General features: G+C 40.9%; 1 protein-coding gene across 1 annotated transcript in view; it reads right to left on the bottom strand.

Moving 5' to 3' along the window:
- LOC145492238 (uncharacterized) overlaps positions 1–14,732 on the bottom strand; it is a 213,475-nt gene that overhangs the window by 152,784 nt on the left and 45,959 nt on the right. Inside the window, 17 exon segments of the mRNA XM_081471595.1 lie at positions 1–192; positions 1,787–2,050; positions 2,542–2,844; positions 3,353–3,649; positions 4,131–4,317; positions 6,186–6,301; positions 6,765–7,002; positions 7,334–7,404; positions 7,684–8,007; positions 8,480–8,748; positions 8,750–8,771; positions 9,945–10,140; positions 10,635–10,750; positions 11,290–11,524; positions 12,066–12,136; positions 13,375–13,680; positions 14,368–14,643. The exon segment at positions 1–192 is cut by the window's left edge and continues 54 nt beyond it. Of these exon segments, the coding sequence (XP_081327721.1) occupies positions 1–192; positions 1,787–2,050; positions 2,542–2,844; positions 3,353–3,649; positions 4,131–4,317; positions 6,186–6,301; positions 6,765–7,002; positions 7,334–7,404; positions 7,684–8,007; positions 8,480–8,748; positions 8,750–8,771; positions 9,945–10,140; positions 10,635–10,750; positions 11,290–11,524; positions 12,066–12,136; positions 13,375–13,680; positions 14,368–14,643 (3,483 nt within the window).

The following is a 14,732-nucleotide window of genomic DNA, read 5'->3' as shown; positions in this document are numbered from 1 at the left end:
CACAGTTATATTTCCCAGACTCATTCCTGTTGATATGTGTGAGCTCACATGTGATTCCCATTGTACGGACTCCAGTCCTCACCTCTGTCCATGTTACAGATAGAGTAGGACTCCCAGAAACATAACATGTTAAAGTCCTTTTTTCACCTTCTGTAACAGTGATGTTTTCCAGTGGATAAATAACTGCTGGGACTGTATAAAACAAATAGTAATCATTAGAACGTAAATCTTTATTATAGAAATGCTTCCTAGCAAATTTAATTAATTATAATGTTAGAGAACGTTGGAGTGATGAGGGCTGTGGCTAGCAAGAGTGTCTGGTCTAGATTTTATCCCAACATTTTGAAAAGCACTGCGAGTTGGAAAAAATAATTTCTGTAGCACATATGCCATTGGGGCATGGAATTCAAACCCAGTTAAAGTTATAAAATTAATTTAAGTGGTACAAGACATAATTGTTAAAGACAATTTTTGTTAAGTGCTGAAAAGAAGTTAAAGTTCTAATGGCGAGTTCATTAAAGGCAAGAACGGTCCTAATGTGTCTGACGCAACAAACACAAGCTCTTCGGGTACGAATGTTAATTTGGTAAACAAGACCTGGACATTATCATATTTGGTTTATAAGGGGAGGCCGAAAAACGGCGGCGCCGTCAACTTATTACACAGCCTAGCAGTGAGAATAGGTATGCTGCAATTTTAAGAACGATTATACATCCGCCACTTAGTTAAGCCTAACAAGGAAGCTAAGTAAAAGAAAAGAGCTAGTGAAATTTATGATAGGCAGTCACAAACTAAGAATTGAAATCGGAACTCCAGTGTATTGCAACAAATACTCTGTTACAGTGGAATTCCCATTTCTCGAACCCTCGTTTTTTTTAACTTCCCGATAGCTCGAACCAAAAGTCGTTCCCTCTGCTCAGTCAAACACTGTAATTTTACCCTCGATTTACCGAATTCTCCGATTTTTCGAAGCAATTTTCGTTCCCCTTGGAGATTCGAAAAATCGGGATTCCACTGTATTTTCTTTACTAGACATCGGCGAACTTATAACTTCCAGAAATCATTATATTAACATTCAATTAGCAAAATTCAATTCATCTTGCTTTGATCTACGCGATATTCTTCTTTCAAATTAAGCCGATGCAACTTGATCGCTTTATCACAAACTTATTATATGTTCATGAAAATCATTACTGTTTTAGTTTAAGTTTTAGTTTTAGTTTACTAAAGCTTTTGCAACACTGTATGTATTTATGGTCATGCGAATAAAGCTAGTTGTTGTTGTTGTTGTTGTTGTTGTAAGCAATAAATTATATCATTTTCAGAGTAATCAAGCCTAACGCAAACGAATGTAATATTACTCTCTCACAATGAAATATTCATTACTCACGCATTTGCTCATTCCTTTTCCCTCAAGGTATATCCCAATTTTGTTTTTGTTGTTTTTGTTTCTGGTTTTTTACGGGGTATAGGAGGACATGCCTTCATAGCCTTCCAGAGGCTCAAGCCTTCGGCGCGTGAACTTAAGAGACTTGCATCGTTGGTGTTAAAAGCCGGGCTACGGCCTTACACATTTTCCATAAATTAGGACACTTAATTTCATCATTAATTCCGAACTGCAATAAAACTAACAAGCCGTAGGGCGATAAAACTGCCATTTATCCGTACAAACATGAGAGCTCCTGATTAAGTAGTGACTTTGTATCTAGGTGGTACTGTACATGTGCTCAGACATGATGGTGACTGGTATTGCAATTATTACTGAAATAGTCCATAAATTAATTACCATTGACGGTAACTGTAACATTCTTTTCACTTGTGCCTACAGTGTTGTTGGCCACACATCTGTACTTGAAGTTTCCTTGCGCTGACATCGTTCGCTTCCATACTCCTGCTGCGTCACTATCAGGCACTTGTATATCATTCTCGAACAGTTGATAAGTATGAACACTAGGTTTACCGTCCGCTGAACAGTTGATACTGATGATATCGCCCTTACAGATGTTTGAGTCATTTACTATTAACTTGACATTCTCTGGTTTGTCCATACCTAACAAAAAACATAAACGTAAGTCACAATATGAGTTTTATGCCTCAAACAGAGGGTCTCAATGGGGTTAACCGTCAACCGAAAAGGTACGAAAGTTTTTCATTGCCGTTCTTTTTTTTTTTTTTTTTTTTTTTTTTTTTTTTTTTCAACTAGGTAACGAAACAGATAACTTTTTTACTCGAGTTAAGTGATTATTCCATACTATTGGATTTAGCTCGTACCCTTTTGTTTTTGGGTTAATGCTAATGAGAGCAACTCAGAAATGACGTATTCTTGCGATACAGCTCGAGGATATTTGTTACGTGGACCTGTTTATATAAACTAGCTCCCACGAATCTCCAGTCTATCTCAGTATTAAAAAGTCCAACCGGTCATAGCCGGAACTCCTGTTGAGAAGACTTGGAATTGTTCTCCGAAAAGATTGTGTCACGTACTGACTAACATGTTTCTTATATTGAAGAGTACCGTAGTGACAATGAGTTCAAACTCACGGGCAAGGCGAGTAGAGACAGCCGTGGACGCAACACTATATGGACTGTTGCCTCTGTCGTTAGTAGCCATGATCCTGAACGTGTAAGTCTCTCCTGGAATAAGACCTTTCACTTTAAGGCTCCGTGAACTGTGAGGAACGTTTGGAGAGTACACCTGCCAGCCCTCGCCATTTTTGTTCAGCTGCAACGTGAAGAACCTCAAGGGACTTTTAACATCCGAAGTGGCTTGCCATTTAACGATTATCCACCGCTCGCTGATGTCCGAAAAATATATCGGCAGAATGAATGGCGTATCTGGGGGTTCTGTGGCGGAAAGAGGAAAACAACCATTACATTCACGACCATGAATAAAAGGAACTTTCCAAAGCAATAAACCGCCGTACAACTTTATGGTTAGGAAAGAAGTTACTGTAATTTATTCTCTTACAGAAACCATTTTAACAACCTGTTAAGCAAAGGGTTAGAAAGAGAATAAGCACATTTACATATTTACAACATACTGCAGTTATCCACTAAAGTAAGTACGCCTAGACGATAGAATGGGTAGAAGTAGAGAAGCGCTCTACACGCTCAGTACATTTAAATATTGATATCGCAGTGCAGTGAGTTACATTCATGCAATGCTTATTTTCGGTGTATCAGCGGGCTACGTTTAAGTAACCTAAATTCTAGCATGAGTTTTCGCAAAAGCAAGGGTGTGTGACTACCACACAGAAATAGTTCTGAAGCAAGTAGCCGGAACGTACAAAGTGTGAAAGATCGCTTACTGGAGGTCCTCCATTTCAAAAGTGTACGTGTAACCTTTACTTGCCTGTTGAGCCTCCGGTATATACAACAACTTCTGCGGGCGGGTCGCTCCAGCTGGTATTTGTGCCGGCCCATACGAAGAAACGATAAAACGACTGAGCATTCAGCCCCCCAGCAGTTCTTTGCCGTTCATTACGGCCGAGTAAGCTTTGCCATATAAAACCAGACGACGTTGAATTAAAACGGTACGCCACTCTATATCTCGTTATCACACCACGGGGGTAGACTGGTGGGTCCCACGCTATCGTCACGGACGTCCTGCTAACGTTTGTAAAATGGACGCGAGAAGGAGGACCTGGGCCTGAACAGAGCACGAGCGGGTTAGGGAACGTACATTTTTTTACCCGTGACAAGCAGGGGTTTGAGGAGGGGTCGAGGAAAGAGAGGGAGTTTGCTAGTCCGCGGTTTACCATTTACCCAAAAAATCCGCAAATTTTAGTCAGAATGTAAATGCTAAGACAATTTTGGCTCGACGGACCGTAAAATTCTCGAAGTAAACAAACATCTTGAAAGGCAGATCAAACTTTTCAACCTAAATATCCGAATGGAAAATGCGTTTACCATTTGCATTTATCTTGGAATTATGATCAGGTCGAACCCGTCCTAGTCTCTTTTGGTAAATTGGGTTATTTTGAGTGAATAGTAAATGGTCAATCCGGATGGAACTTACTTTTACAAACATTTTTTTCTTTGTGGAGATGGGATTTGCACAAAACGTGTTTCTTCGTGTACATGGTAAACAACCCATGGGTCAAAATGTTTTCAGTTCTTGTAATACTTACTGGACTGTAAAGTTCTTGCTCTGACCGCTGTGCTTCTCGGCCCATTCCCTATCCTAGTGTAGGCGAGGATCTGGAACTCGTACGTGACGAAGCTCTCCAATCCCGCAAGAGCAGAAGAGAACACGAGGCCGTTAATAACTTCCTTCTCCTTCTCCGTGTACTGACGCCCAACGATCCGGTAATAAATCTAAGAGGAACATAACCTCTGTTAGTATAACCCAGTAGTTTACTGTAAGCTCTTTCAAGATCCGATAAGCCGATCAGACATCTACAACTGTATTTCGATGGAATGCCCCTGCAACACACACGTACGACTTTGCACGCACTATGCTCAAGAAACATAAGGGAGATTGAGAAGCTATGACGGTGACGCCGACGACAACATCGATTAAAACATAGGCACGCAAGGCGTGCAAGAGTTATTTTTTTGTGTAAAGTGTCGGAGATAGGAGCATTCATGGTACAGTAATGATTTGGTTAATTTGACAAGTTTTTTTGGTTGCGCAGTCTTCAAAGAATATTTGAGCAGTTTTCATACTTTTTACCTTTAAAAATATCGGACTGAAATGAATGTCATCAAATAAAACTATTAAACTGCTACTGGAGAGACGTAAAAACCGTCCAGAAATGAAAGCTTCTTTTTTGTTTAATATCCTGGAAACAAAAGCCGATAACTTGTCAGCTCTAATTGAATTTACTCCCATATAAAAAAACAAGTGTTAAGTTACCATTTGTTACTAAAGATAGCAAACATCTCGTGGGAAAGAGTGGTGACGATTCGTCCTCTCTAATTGAATTTACTCCCTTGTGAAAAACAAGAGTGTCAAATTACACTTTGTAACTAAAAACAAAACGATCTCGTTATATTTGCATGCAACAAGCACAAAGCAATCGTTACCCGCACTTACTATTATAAACGTTAGAACTGTTTCAAATCTTAAGTCTCGTCCCCTCTAAAACATGTCCTAATAACTAGAAGCGACGATTCGTGACCTCTAATTGAATTTACTCCTTGTGAAAAACAAAAGTATCAAGTTACCTTTGTAACTAATCTCGTTGCATTTGCATACTACTAACTCACGAACTGCTTCAAACCTCAAGGCTCATCTCGTTCATTTAACTAAAATCCTCAGCCTAACCCACAGAAAATGTCGAAGTAAACCCAATATATGAATACTTCCTCCTCTTTTATAGAGGAATAAATATGGCCGTTCTGAACTCTATCGGGATCAAATCTTCTCACATACCATTTACCTTTACAACAAGAAATTTGTTTGGCTGTTTATAGTAGATCCAATCTGATTGATGTGACATACATACATCTCTCACTCACTCACTCATCCATTGACCCGTCCATGACATACCCGACGCGCCGACTAAGAGGTATTTTTTTTACAAAAAAATAACTCAAAAATGAATTTATATGGTTTATTACTGTCAAAACTATCACTGAATCTGGAACAAGGCGATAAAATTGATAAAATTTAGAAAATTAGCCGTCGTGGTTCACAGTATTCAGACAACGCAGAATTTAGTAATTTCACGTTGTTGTTTTGCAGAGGATGACAAAGAAATGTACCAAGAATTATAAGGTGCGTGCATAGCCATTGTTCTGCTCAGTAAACTTTTTGTTTAGCGACGTTCTCGTTGCCGTTGCCGTCGTGGTTTTCTTAAATCCCCTAACACATGTAAACAAACCCACGAACCATATATCTTATTAGACATTTCAGTGTGTTGTATCGTATTTTTTTACGAGTCTTCGGATAACCAAGAGCACTACATCCTGTTAAACCGGTTTCTTAAGTACAAATACCGTTTCCCCGCGCGACGTTGAATTTGAAAAGTTAGTATTTTACGTTAAAAGAATGCGACCGTCTCGCTCTGTTTCTAACTACTTTGACAGTTGCCTTAAAGCTTTGACCCTCCCGACTATAAGCCGATGCCAATCTCAAGTCCAAAAGTTTATTGCTGGAGAATTCCTTCCGGGTTTGGGCACAGAGCGCTTGAATTTTACTTACAAACAGGTCAGCAGAAGTAAGGAATTGACCAGTTTACCTTGTAACCAAGGATTTCACCATTTCGTCCAACGCTTGGAACAGATCCCCATGTAAGCGTCACTGATGTCGCGCCTGTGACCTGAGGGGCGAGGTTAGTTGGAGCGGTAGATGGGGCTGGGATAAATAACAAAGATAACATTCAAATGATTTGTATATGGAGTAAAGAGGCAGACGAAATGCTACAACTAGGTAGTTCTCAGGCATGCCACTTAAACTGAAAGAAAGAAATATTCCAAATAAACATAATAGGCTTAAAAATCCCAACTGGCGGAAGGCAGACCAGTTGGCTATCTACCAGCATGACCGAGGAGTTGAACTAGAGTTTACCAAAAACATCTCCAGCTAAGCGGTCAGAGCGGGACTTGAAACCGCGACCTCCGGATTTCGAGTTCGGCGCCTTGACCACTCGGCCACGCTGCCTCCTACATGTATATCGGACATCAGATGCTACGCAGATGCGCTCTAAGCGAAAGAAGAGATGCAACTCTAAAAAAGAATTCACACAGGAGAAAATGTCTGGAGTAAGGAAATAAAGACCAGCATGCAGGATTAGGATGCTGTGCATACGGGTTCTTACAGTCTTCTTGTGTCCAGGCCCAGGCCACTGCGCTGTTATTGCTAGCTCCTTTTCCATTCAAGTTGTAGGCTCTGACCGAGACCTTGTAGCGCTTGTATTTCAAAAGACCTCCTGCTTTGTAGGTGTTTAGTTGACTGTTTGGAACCTGTATTGAAAATGTGTGACTTGGCTCTCCTTGTGGTTCAAACTTCATGGAGAATCCAATATAATCACTGTTCCACGTTTCTTGGGGAGGAATCTGCGTGAAGCAAACAAATGCCAGCTACTGAGAAAAGACTGAAAACTCATCAAAACTTCAACATTCTTCTGACAAACTTTCGTTCACTTACAGAAAACAGGAAAATGCTTCGGTGAGACACTTATCTCCCTTACAGCAACTTTAATCACCAAAATCTCCAGCCTCCAGCGATCGCATTCGTAACCATACAAAAGGAACGGTCTTGGTAGATGGAACCGATTTGTCCTCTCGACAGAAGTTGCGCGCAAGCCCTGTTTTCCTCAGTTTTTCCAATGTTACTTAATATGTAAATTATAGCTTATTTCGCTCCAACCGATGCAATTAAACTAACCTTCCATCTCAATTCCACTCCGTCTTTGCCAAGTGGAAGCAACGTCAAATTACTCGGAGGACTAGAAGGAGCTATGTAAAGCAACAACACAACAAAAAATGCTCGAGCTGTACTTTGAAAAGCAACGACTTAGCATTGACTTAATTTACCATTGATTATGTGATATTCATTCAAGATTTGAACGGTGGAAGCTACGCTTAAACACAAGCATAGCACAAAGGTCCTTCTATATCAGCATAGACACAGGAATAAGGATAATTATGATACTGAAAAACAAAGCTTTTAAGTTCGTGCGTTCACATGCACAGGTACACTAGCATTTAGTCAGGTTTCAGTTGTCGTTTTCGTACCAGTTTCTGAAGTCCTGACCGTGTCCGAGGCGTTACTGGGATTGCTGCTGCCCACTTTGTTCTTAGCTTTGACTCGAAATCTGTAGTCACTGTATGGTTTAAGATTCGGAAGTGTCAACGGTAGCAAGTTCCACACTAGATGAGCATCTTGGACGACCATGAGTGTTTTCCACTGAGCCGAGACAGGGTAGAACGAGTCGTTATTGTACTGTATTGTGTAGGTCCGAATAGGAGCCCTGCCGGATGAACCTGGAGTGAAATGCAACAACACGGACCGGGCCCTTGCTTCTATGACCCTGAGATCGTAGGGTGCGCCTGGCTTCTCTGCAAAATTAACACGAGATGAGACTGATGATGAGCTACATTGAGGACTTTACTCTGGTTTCTGCATCGCACAACAAAGAGAATGTCTACTCCCCCCTGGATGGGATGCTAGTCCATCACAGGTTACCCCCTCCCCCATATTTTATCAGAATACTCCTGGGTGGAGTGAGGCAATGTGAGTGACACAATGTAGAGTGACACAATGACGCCGACCAGTCGTCACGCTGGCTCAGACCACTCCACTCGGAGTCTCATGCACTAGAGCTGTCATTTAAACCGTTTGACTTGCCCATTGTTGAAATACTTCACCTACAATGCATCAAGTTTGTTACGGGTGGGGAGATACAGCACTGAGACTAACGTGCCTTGCGCAAATTACACAAGTTAGACCTGGTATTTCTTCCTGTAATTGGTGCTTGGATAAACCAATTATAAAGATTCTCATGTAACCAAAGCAAAACGTCCATCTTACCTGGAGACTGCGTAGTCGCTGCCACTAGTTTCTTACTCGTTCCAGGCCCCATTCGCATCTCAGCGGATACCTGAACACCGTAAGCAGTATTGGCCCGTAATCCCGTCACAGTGTGTGAGAGGGTAGTGTTTGAGAGCCTTGTCGTCTGTCCACTGCTAGGAAGTGTGTCATTTCGCCTGTGTGTCACCAGATAGGCAGTGAGAACACCATTCAATCGTAGAGGTTGGTCCCAGCTCACTCTCAAGGCGTCCGCGTAAATCTCAGACACTAAATGACCTGGGCGCGTCTGGAACTGGGTAAGGATAATGACGGTATGCAGATCTTTAATGCATTTATCAACAAGTTACCTTTGATGTAATCATGTTTCAACTTGAGAGTTTAAAGGAACAAAATTACGTCTCCTTCGACTTCTTATTAAGCGAGTCAATGTGGTAACATTGAATTAATTCTTGTCTAAAATAACGAGAGTCTGATCTCGAGTATTTTAAATCGTTTCTGCGATTTCAAAGATCGTCTTCAAATCGTAGAATACCTGAAATAATTGTTGACTACGATATTAATGAAACAAACATGAATTTGAAAAGTTTGGGAAAGTCATACGAGACTCCATTACACAAGACTAATATAAAACGCAAGTGAAGAATGATCATCGCAATTAAATTTTCCAATTTAAGCAATTGGAAAGAAGAAGCCTGAACAAAATCAGGGCTTCAACGGGATTCGAACCCGTGACCTCCGTGATACCGGTGCGATGCTCTACCAACTGAGCTATGAAGCCACACATTGGCAGAGAGGTCAATTAATTGAGTTCATATCTTCCCGTGAGGAGTGAAATGATGTGAAGAATATATGAAATAATTCATATTTGAACTGCGGTTGTAGATGAAAGTGAAGAATGATCATCCTCACGGGAAGATATGAACTCAATTAATTGACCTCGCTCCCAATGTGTGGCTTCATAGCTCAGTTGGTAGAGCATCGCTCCGGTACCGCGGAGGTCACTGGTTCGAATCCAGTTGAAGCCCTGATTTTTTCAGGCTTCTTCTTTCCAATTGCTTAAATTGGAAAATTTACTGCGATGACCATTCTTCACTTTCATCTACAACCGCAGTTCAAATATGAATTATTTCATATATTCTTCACATCATTTCACTCCTCACGGGAAGATATGAACTCAATTAATTGACCTCGCTCCCAATGCGTGGCTTCATAGCTCAGTTGGTAGAGCATCGCACCGGTATTGCGGAGGTCACTGGTTCGAATCCCGTTGAAGCCCTGAGTTTTTTCAGGCCTCTTCTTTCCAATTGCTTAAATTGGAAAATTTACTGCGATGACCATTTTTCACTTTCATCTACAACCGCAGTTCAAATATGAATTATTTCACATTTTATCCACACTAATATAAAACGTTTGTTTTGCTGAAGTAAACTGTGTCAGATCATAACACATTGCATGTAGCACGTACCTCCTTCTGCGGTCTTGACAATTATCGTATCGGACCTGGGGCTGTCTCCCACACCATTGTATGCTACTACAGCAACAGTATACTGAGTGAAATTCTCTAAGCCCCCCAGGGTACCCCTCTGAATTTGTTCCGTGTCGTCATGATCAGCCACTCGTTGAAGTACATTGTTGGGCGTGCTTCCCTTCCATGCTTGGAACTGTTCCACAAAACATGCAGCAGATAATGTATAGGTAAATTGTTCAAACATTTGTGTGCAACGATGTCATGAAAAGTTTTAGCCCTTTGTGATCGCTATTCGTGAAAATTTTCATGACTTTACCATATACATGTAAAATAATATTATGTGTAAATGCCCTTTACAGCGTAAATAACGAATTGAATTGAATTGAGAGTCTTGTTTCGACACCGCTCGTTTCCTTTTGCAAACGGTTGATGCTATTAAGCGACATTATTGCTTTCTTTTACTATCGTCGATTTTTTTGTCTGTTTTCTTTTCTTTCTTTCTTTTTTTTTTTTTTTTTGCCTGCTGTAATTTCTGATAATTTCCAAAAGTAACCCAAAAACGTCCCAAGATTTCCGACAATTAGTTGAAAAATTCTCCAGATCACTCGAGAAACAGCGTTGAGTATCAAACAAGACTACGGGGTAGGAATGTAACGTAATAAAGAGTGTTTTTTTTTTTCAAAGTACCTTGTAACCTCTTATGCGTCCGTTCTGTTCTCTCTGCGGAGGAGGCTTCCACTCCAACTGTACACTGACTGTGGTGACATTTATCACTTTGACCTCCTGAGGGGGAGCGGTTGGTACTGCAAGATACATACAATAAGTGAGAAAGTAGAACCTTAATTTGATTATTTACCTTTTATGTGAGTTTCAAACCTTAAAGCTCATAAAGACGCGACAGAATTCGCCAAAGAAGAAACCCGAAGATCAAAAGCTTAACATAATTAATATTATTGATAAACAATTCTTATATAATTTTGGTTACGGTTGCAGAACTGATTATTCCAGAAAAAATCAGGGAATCTCATACTTCTGGCCAATAGAAAAAAAGTAGTAATAGGAATAGTACTTCATACATAAAATATTTTACTATTATGATGTTTCCAATGGGAAATATGGCTTTTTGATGCCTTCCAGGGGCATAATGGCTGATAGCTGTTTATAACATGTAGATTTTCAAAACGTAGACTGGAAAATACCCAAATTTTGAGAATCCTTTCCGAAGTTTTGTTTGACTAGTAACACACAAAAAAATAGCAGCTTGTCATTTTCACGGTCTGGATATCGCTTAGAAACGACAAATAAGTAAATGTACCGTGTAGGTTTAGACGTCATCACTTACCCCCCTCCGATGTGGTAACATTGATTGGGTTACTGTACGTCCCGTCCCCTGCGTCATTGTACGCAAGCACTTTAATTTCGTAGGCAGTCCACTGTACGAGGCCGTCGATATTTCCCTGAGTGGCAGCTGGATTTACAATCTTCTTGATAATAAAGGTACTGGCGGCTACACCGGCCAGACGATAAGCTATTTTAAAGCCCCGCAGAGGACCGTTATGGGTTTCTGGAGGTGGAAGCTGAAAATAGTTTTAAAAAAATAATAAATAAAATTAGCCAATTTAAAACATCAAAAGATACTGCGCACAATTGTTCGCTTCTTTACAACACACATGCGCACGTGCGTTGGACTCCGCAGGGAGGAGTGTGGTTTCAAGCGCTGGTCAGCGTTATTGCGTTTTATATATACCATGCCATAAAATGTAGTCAATCAGAATACAGGAAAGTCGTTGTATACTCGATAGTACTATAGACTAGCATCTCATTCGGGAATAGGCCAATTTTGATATATCAAAATTCTCACTTGACTCCGAGGCTTGATGGAATAAAACAAAAAGAATTAAAGTATTCATCCCTCATCCTCGAGGTGATTTCTTTTGTCTACTTCCCCTAAGCCTCAGAGCAAAGTTAGAGTTTCAATATATCGAAGCTGGCCTGTTACCAATACCAACTGCTTGTCGCTTCATTGAGACTCGCATTACAGGACTACCACTCATGGTCGTACACGATTCGCGGTTTATGTCCCTGATATTTGTATTAAACAACCCAAAACATACGCACCTGCCACTGTACAAGTATAGAATCAGCACTAGGTGGCACTCCGTTTACATTTAGAGGAGCAGCGGAAGGGGCTGAAAATCAAGAGAAATATTGTCACAAAGTATATTCGCAAAACGAGAGTTCAAACCTCCCAAAAGCTTAGCCACCTTATTATTATAATGGCTTCATGGGTGGTGTGGTTCAGTCTTACTCTTGGTACAAGTGTATAATAGGCCTAATACATGGAAAAATTACTCGATTTTGATTGGCTGAGAGCAGTGCAGTTCAAGTGTAATACGAGAGCAAAAAGTGTAACACCAGTACAAAAAGTGTAACACCAGTGCAAATTACACATCATAAGTCTGGACTATGACTGGCTGAAAGACAGTAGGAATTTTCTAAGCCAATGATATCACGTAAAATGATGACGAAAATTTTGTGCGGAAACTTTCTCGAATGACAAAAAATGGCTTCAAGAAAGATCTCCCGGCACTTCCTCCACGCGAATTTTTTCATATAAATTTTGTATTCTCGGCATTAGACTGGCTTGCAACTGACTAGTTTCCTTTTCAAATGCAAATGAAATACATCTCGTTTTAATGATATTCCCCCGCATTAACCTGCATTCCAAGCTTAAGCTAGTTCCAGTCCAATTCCAGGAGTATCAATATGGCCTATTGGGTATTCTCAAACTCATTAATGATTCATCAAGTTAAAACAAAGAAAATCAAAACCGTGAAGGAGGTTTGGATACGTACGTACCCCATCTTAATTAGCATAGATTTTGACGAGTTTACTTGCCTGTTTACTTCTCAGTTTTTGTTTCGATTGAGAAGATATATCAAACACTCGAGACAGTGTTTCATCGGCTATCCAAACACATCGAATTTCGTCAAAAATACTCCGCTGCGCGTCATATTTTCAATTCTCTTCTCGGTGTTTGGATATCTCGATGAAACACTGTCTCTCGTGTTTGATATATTATTCATCCTTTGTCCTGGTTTATTGTATTTAAAACAACGGAAAATACAAAATTGTACTAAGGGTAACATTGGACTACAACAGCTAGATGTATATAATAAGGAGGTCGTGTTAAACGCCTGAGTTAATGAACCACAAGCTAAAAGCACAAGTATGACAACATAACGAAAGAAATTCGTTTCGCAAACCAATTTGACTCGCATTCCACCCACGAGATGGCATTGCTTTGTGTGCCCCGGTCGCGTAAGCTGGAAATAACTAATCACTGTACTTGCCCGGCGAGAATCAAGCCTCTTGGTGGTATCAATTACAGTGAATACTGAGAGTAAGTGTCGTTAGTAACAGTTACCTGCTATAAGTGTTCTAATCACCCCGGATGCTCCACTTGGTGTTCCCTCTCCAACTGAACTGACGGCACGTACATGGAACTGGTATTGCGTGTGCGGAGAGAGATTGCGGAGGGTGACGGACATCTGTCTGTCAGATGGGCTGACGTCATCTTTGTGGAGGTTCCAGTTGTTAGAGCCCTTCTGGGCGTACACGTTGTAGGATGTGATGGGACTATTTCCGTCATGACCGGATGGAAACCAAGACAGGCGGACTGAAGTGGTCTGTACGTCACTCACCACTGGAGTGCTTGGCGCCAGGGGGGTTTCTGAGCAGACAAAATTGTTTACAAGACTTTTTCCTTTTTTTCCCGCGCTAATTTACAAAGCATTCGCTTAAAGCATCAGGGATTATTCTTGAGGGGAATTCATCACAAAATTCGGAGATATTGTGACTGGTAACAAGAGCGATAACCGTGGAACCGTGGCAACTTAAACTTTCAAAAGAGAGAGACAGACAGAGAGAGAGAGAGAGAGAGAGAGAGAGAGAGAGAGAGAGAGAGAGTAGAATATTTCGTTTGCAGCCAGCTAATAAAAACTCTTTTTTCTTTTTTTTCCCGCTTTTACGCTCTTACGCGTCTCTCGAAGGCTTTCTTAGTATCTTCTTCATTAAAAGACGCACTCAGTTCTCAGTTCATTCGGACAGCGCACGGAGCCAAAAAAAAGAAAATGTTTTGATGACGACTAAACGGGGACGTGTTAATGTTTATAGTGGTCGATGCGCTTAGCTACAACTAGCTAGTTCTCAGCCATGCCACTTAAATAAATAAAATAGGCTTAATTACAAACGTGACCAAACATGACCGAGGAGCTGAACTAGCATCTACCGAAAAACAACTCCAGCTTAGTGGTCAGAGCGGAACTTGAACCCGCGACCTCCGAATTTCAAGTCCGGCGCCCTGATCACTGGGCAACGCCGCCTACCCTCACTAACAGATTGTAGTGAATGCATTTACCTTGAACACTCATCGTGCCACTAGTCGCAGCATTTCCCGCCGCAGACTCCACGCGGCACGTATACGTCCCGGCATCTATCTCTTGTACTGTGGTAATACGCAGTGATCCATCAACTTGTACCGTCATCCGGGCCGTGTTGACTGGAGAGCCATCTTTAGTCCAGGTCCATTTCATTGTTATACCCGGGTCTTTTTGTACTGTGCATTGAAGGGTTTTTGACAGTCCTTTAGTGGCTTGAATCTGGTTTGGCAATGGCGTGGTGATCACAGTTTTAACTGCACCAAACAGAGAGAAAACAAAAAATAAAGTGTTTTCCACTTAACACCTTCATGAGAGACAAATCGTGTGCAAGACGATGTGAACT

This window comes from Orbicella franksi, chromosome 7 (assembly GCF_964199315.1).
Source record: "Orbicella franksi chromosome 7, jaOrbFran1.1, whole genome shotgun sequence".
Lineage (NCBI taxonomy): Eukaryota > Metazoa > Cnidaria > Anthozoa > Scleractinia > Merulinidae > Orbicella > Orbicella franksi.
Note: the sequence above shows the minus strand (reverse complement) of the source record. Positions and strands in the feature narration are given on the sequence as shown.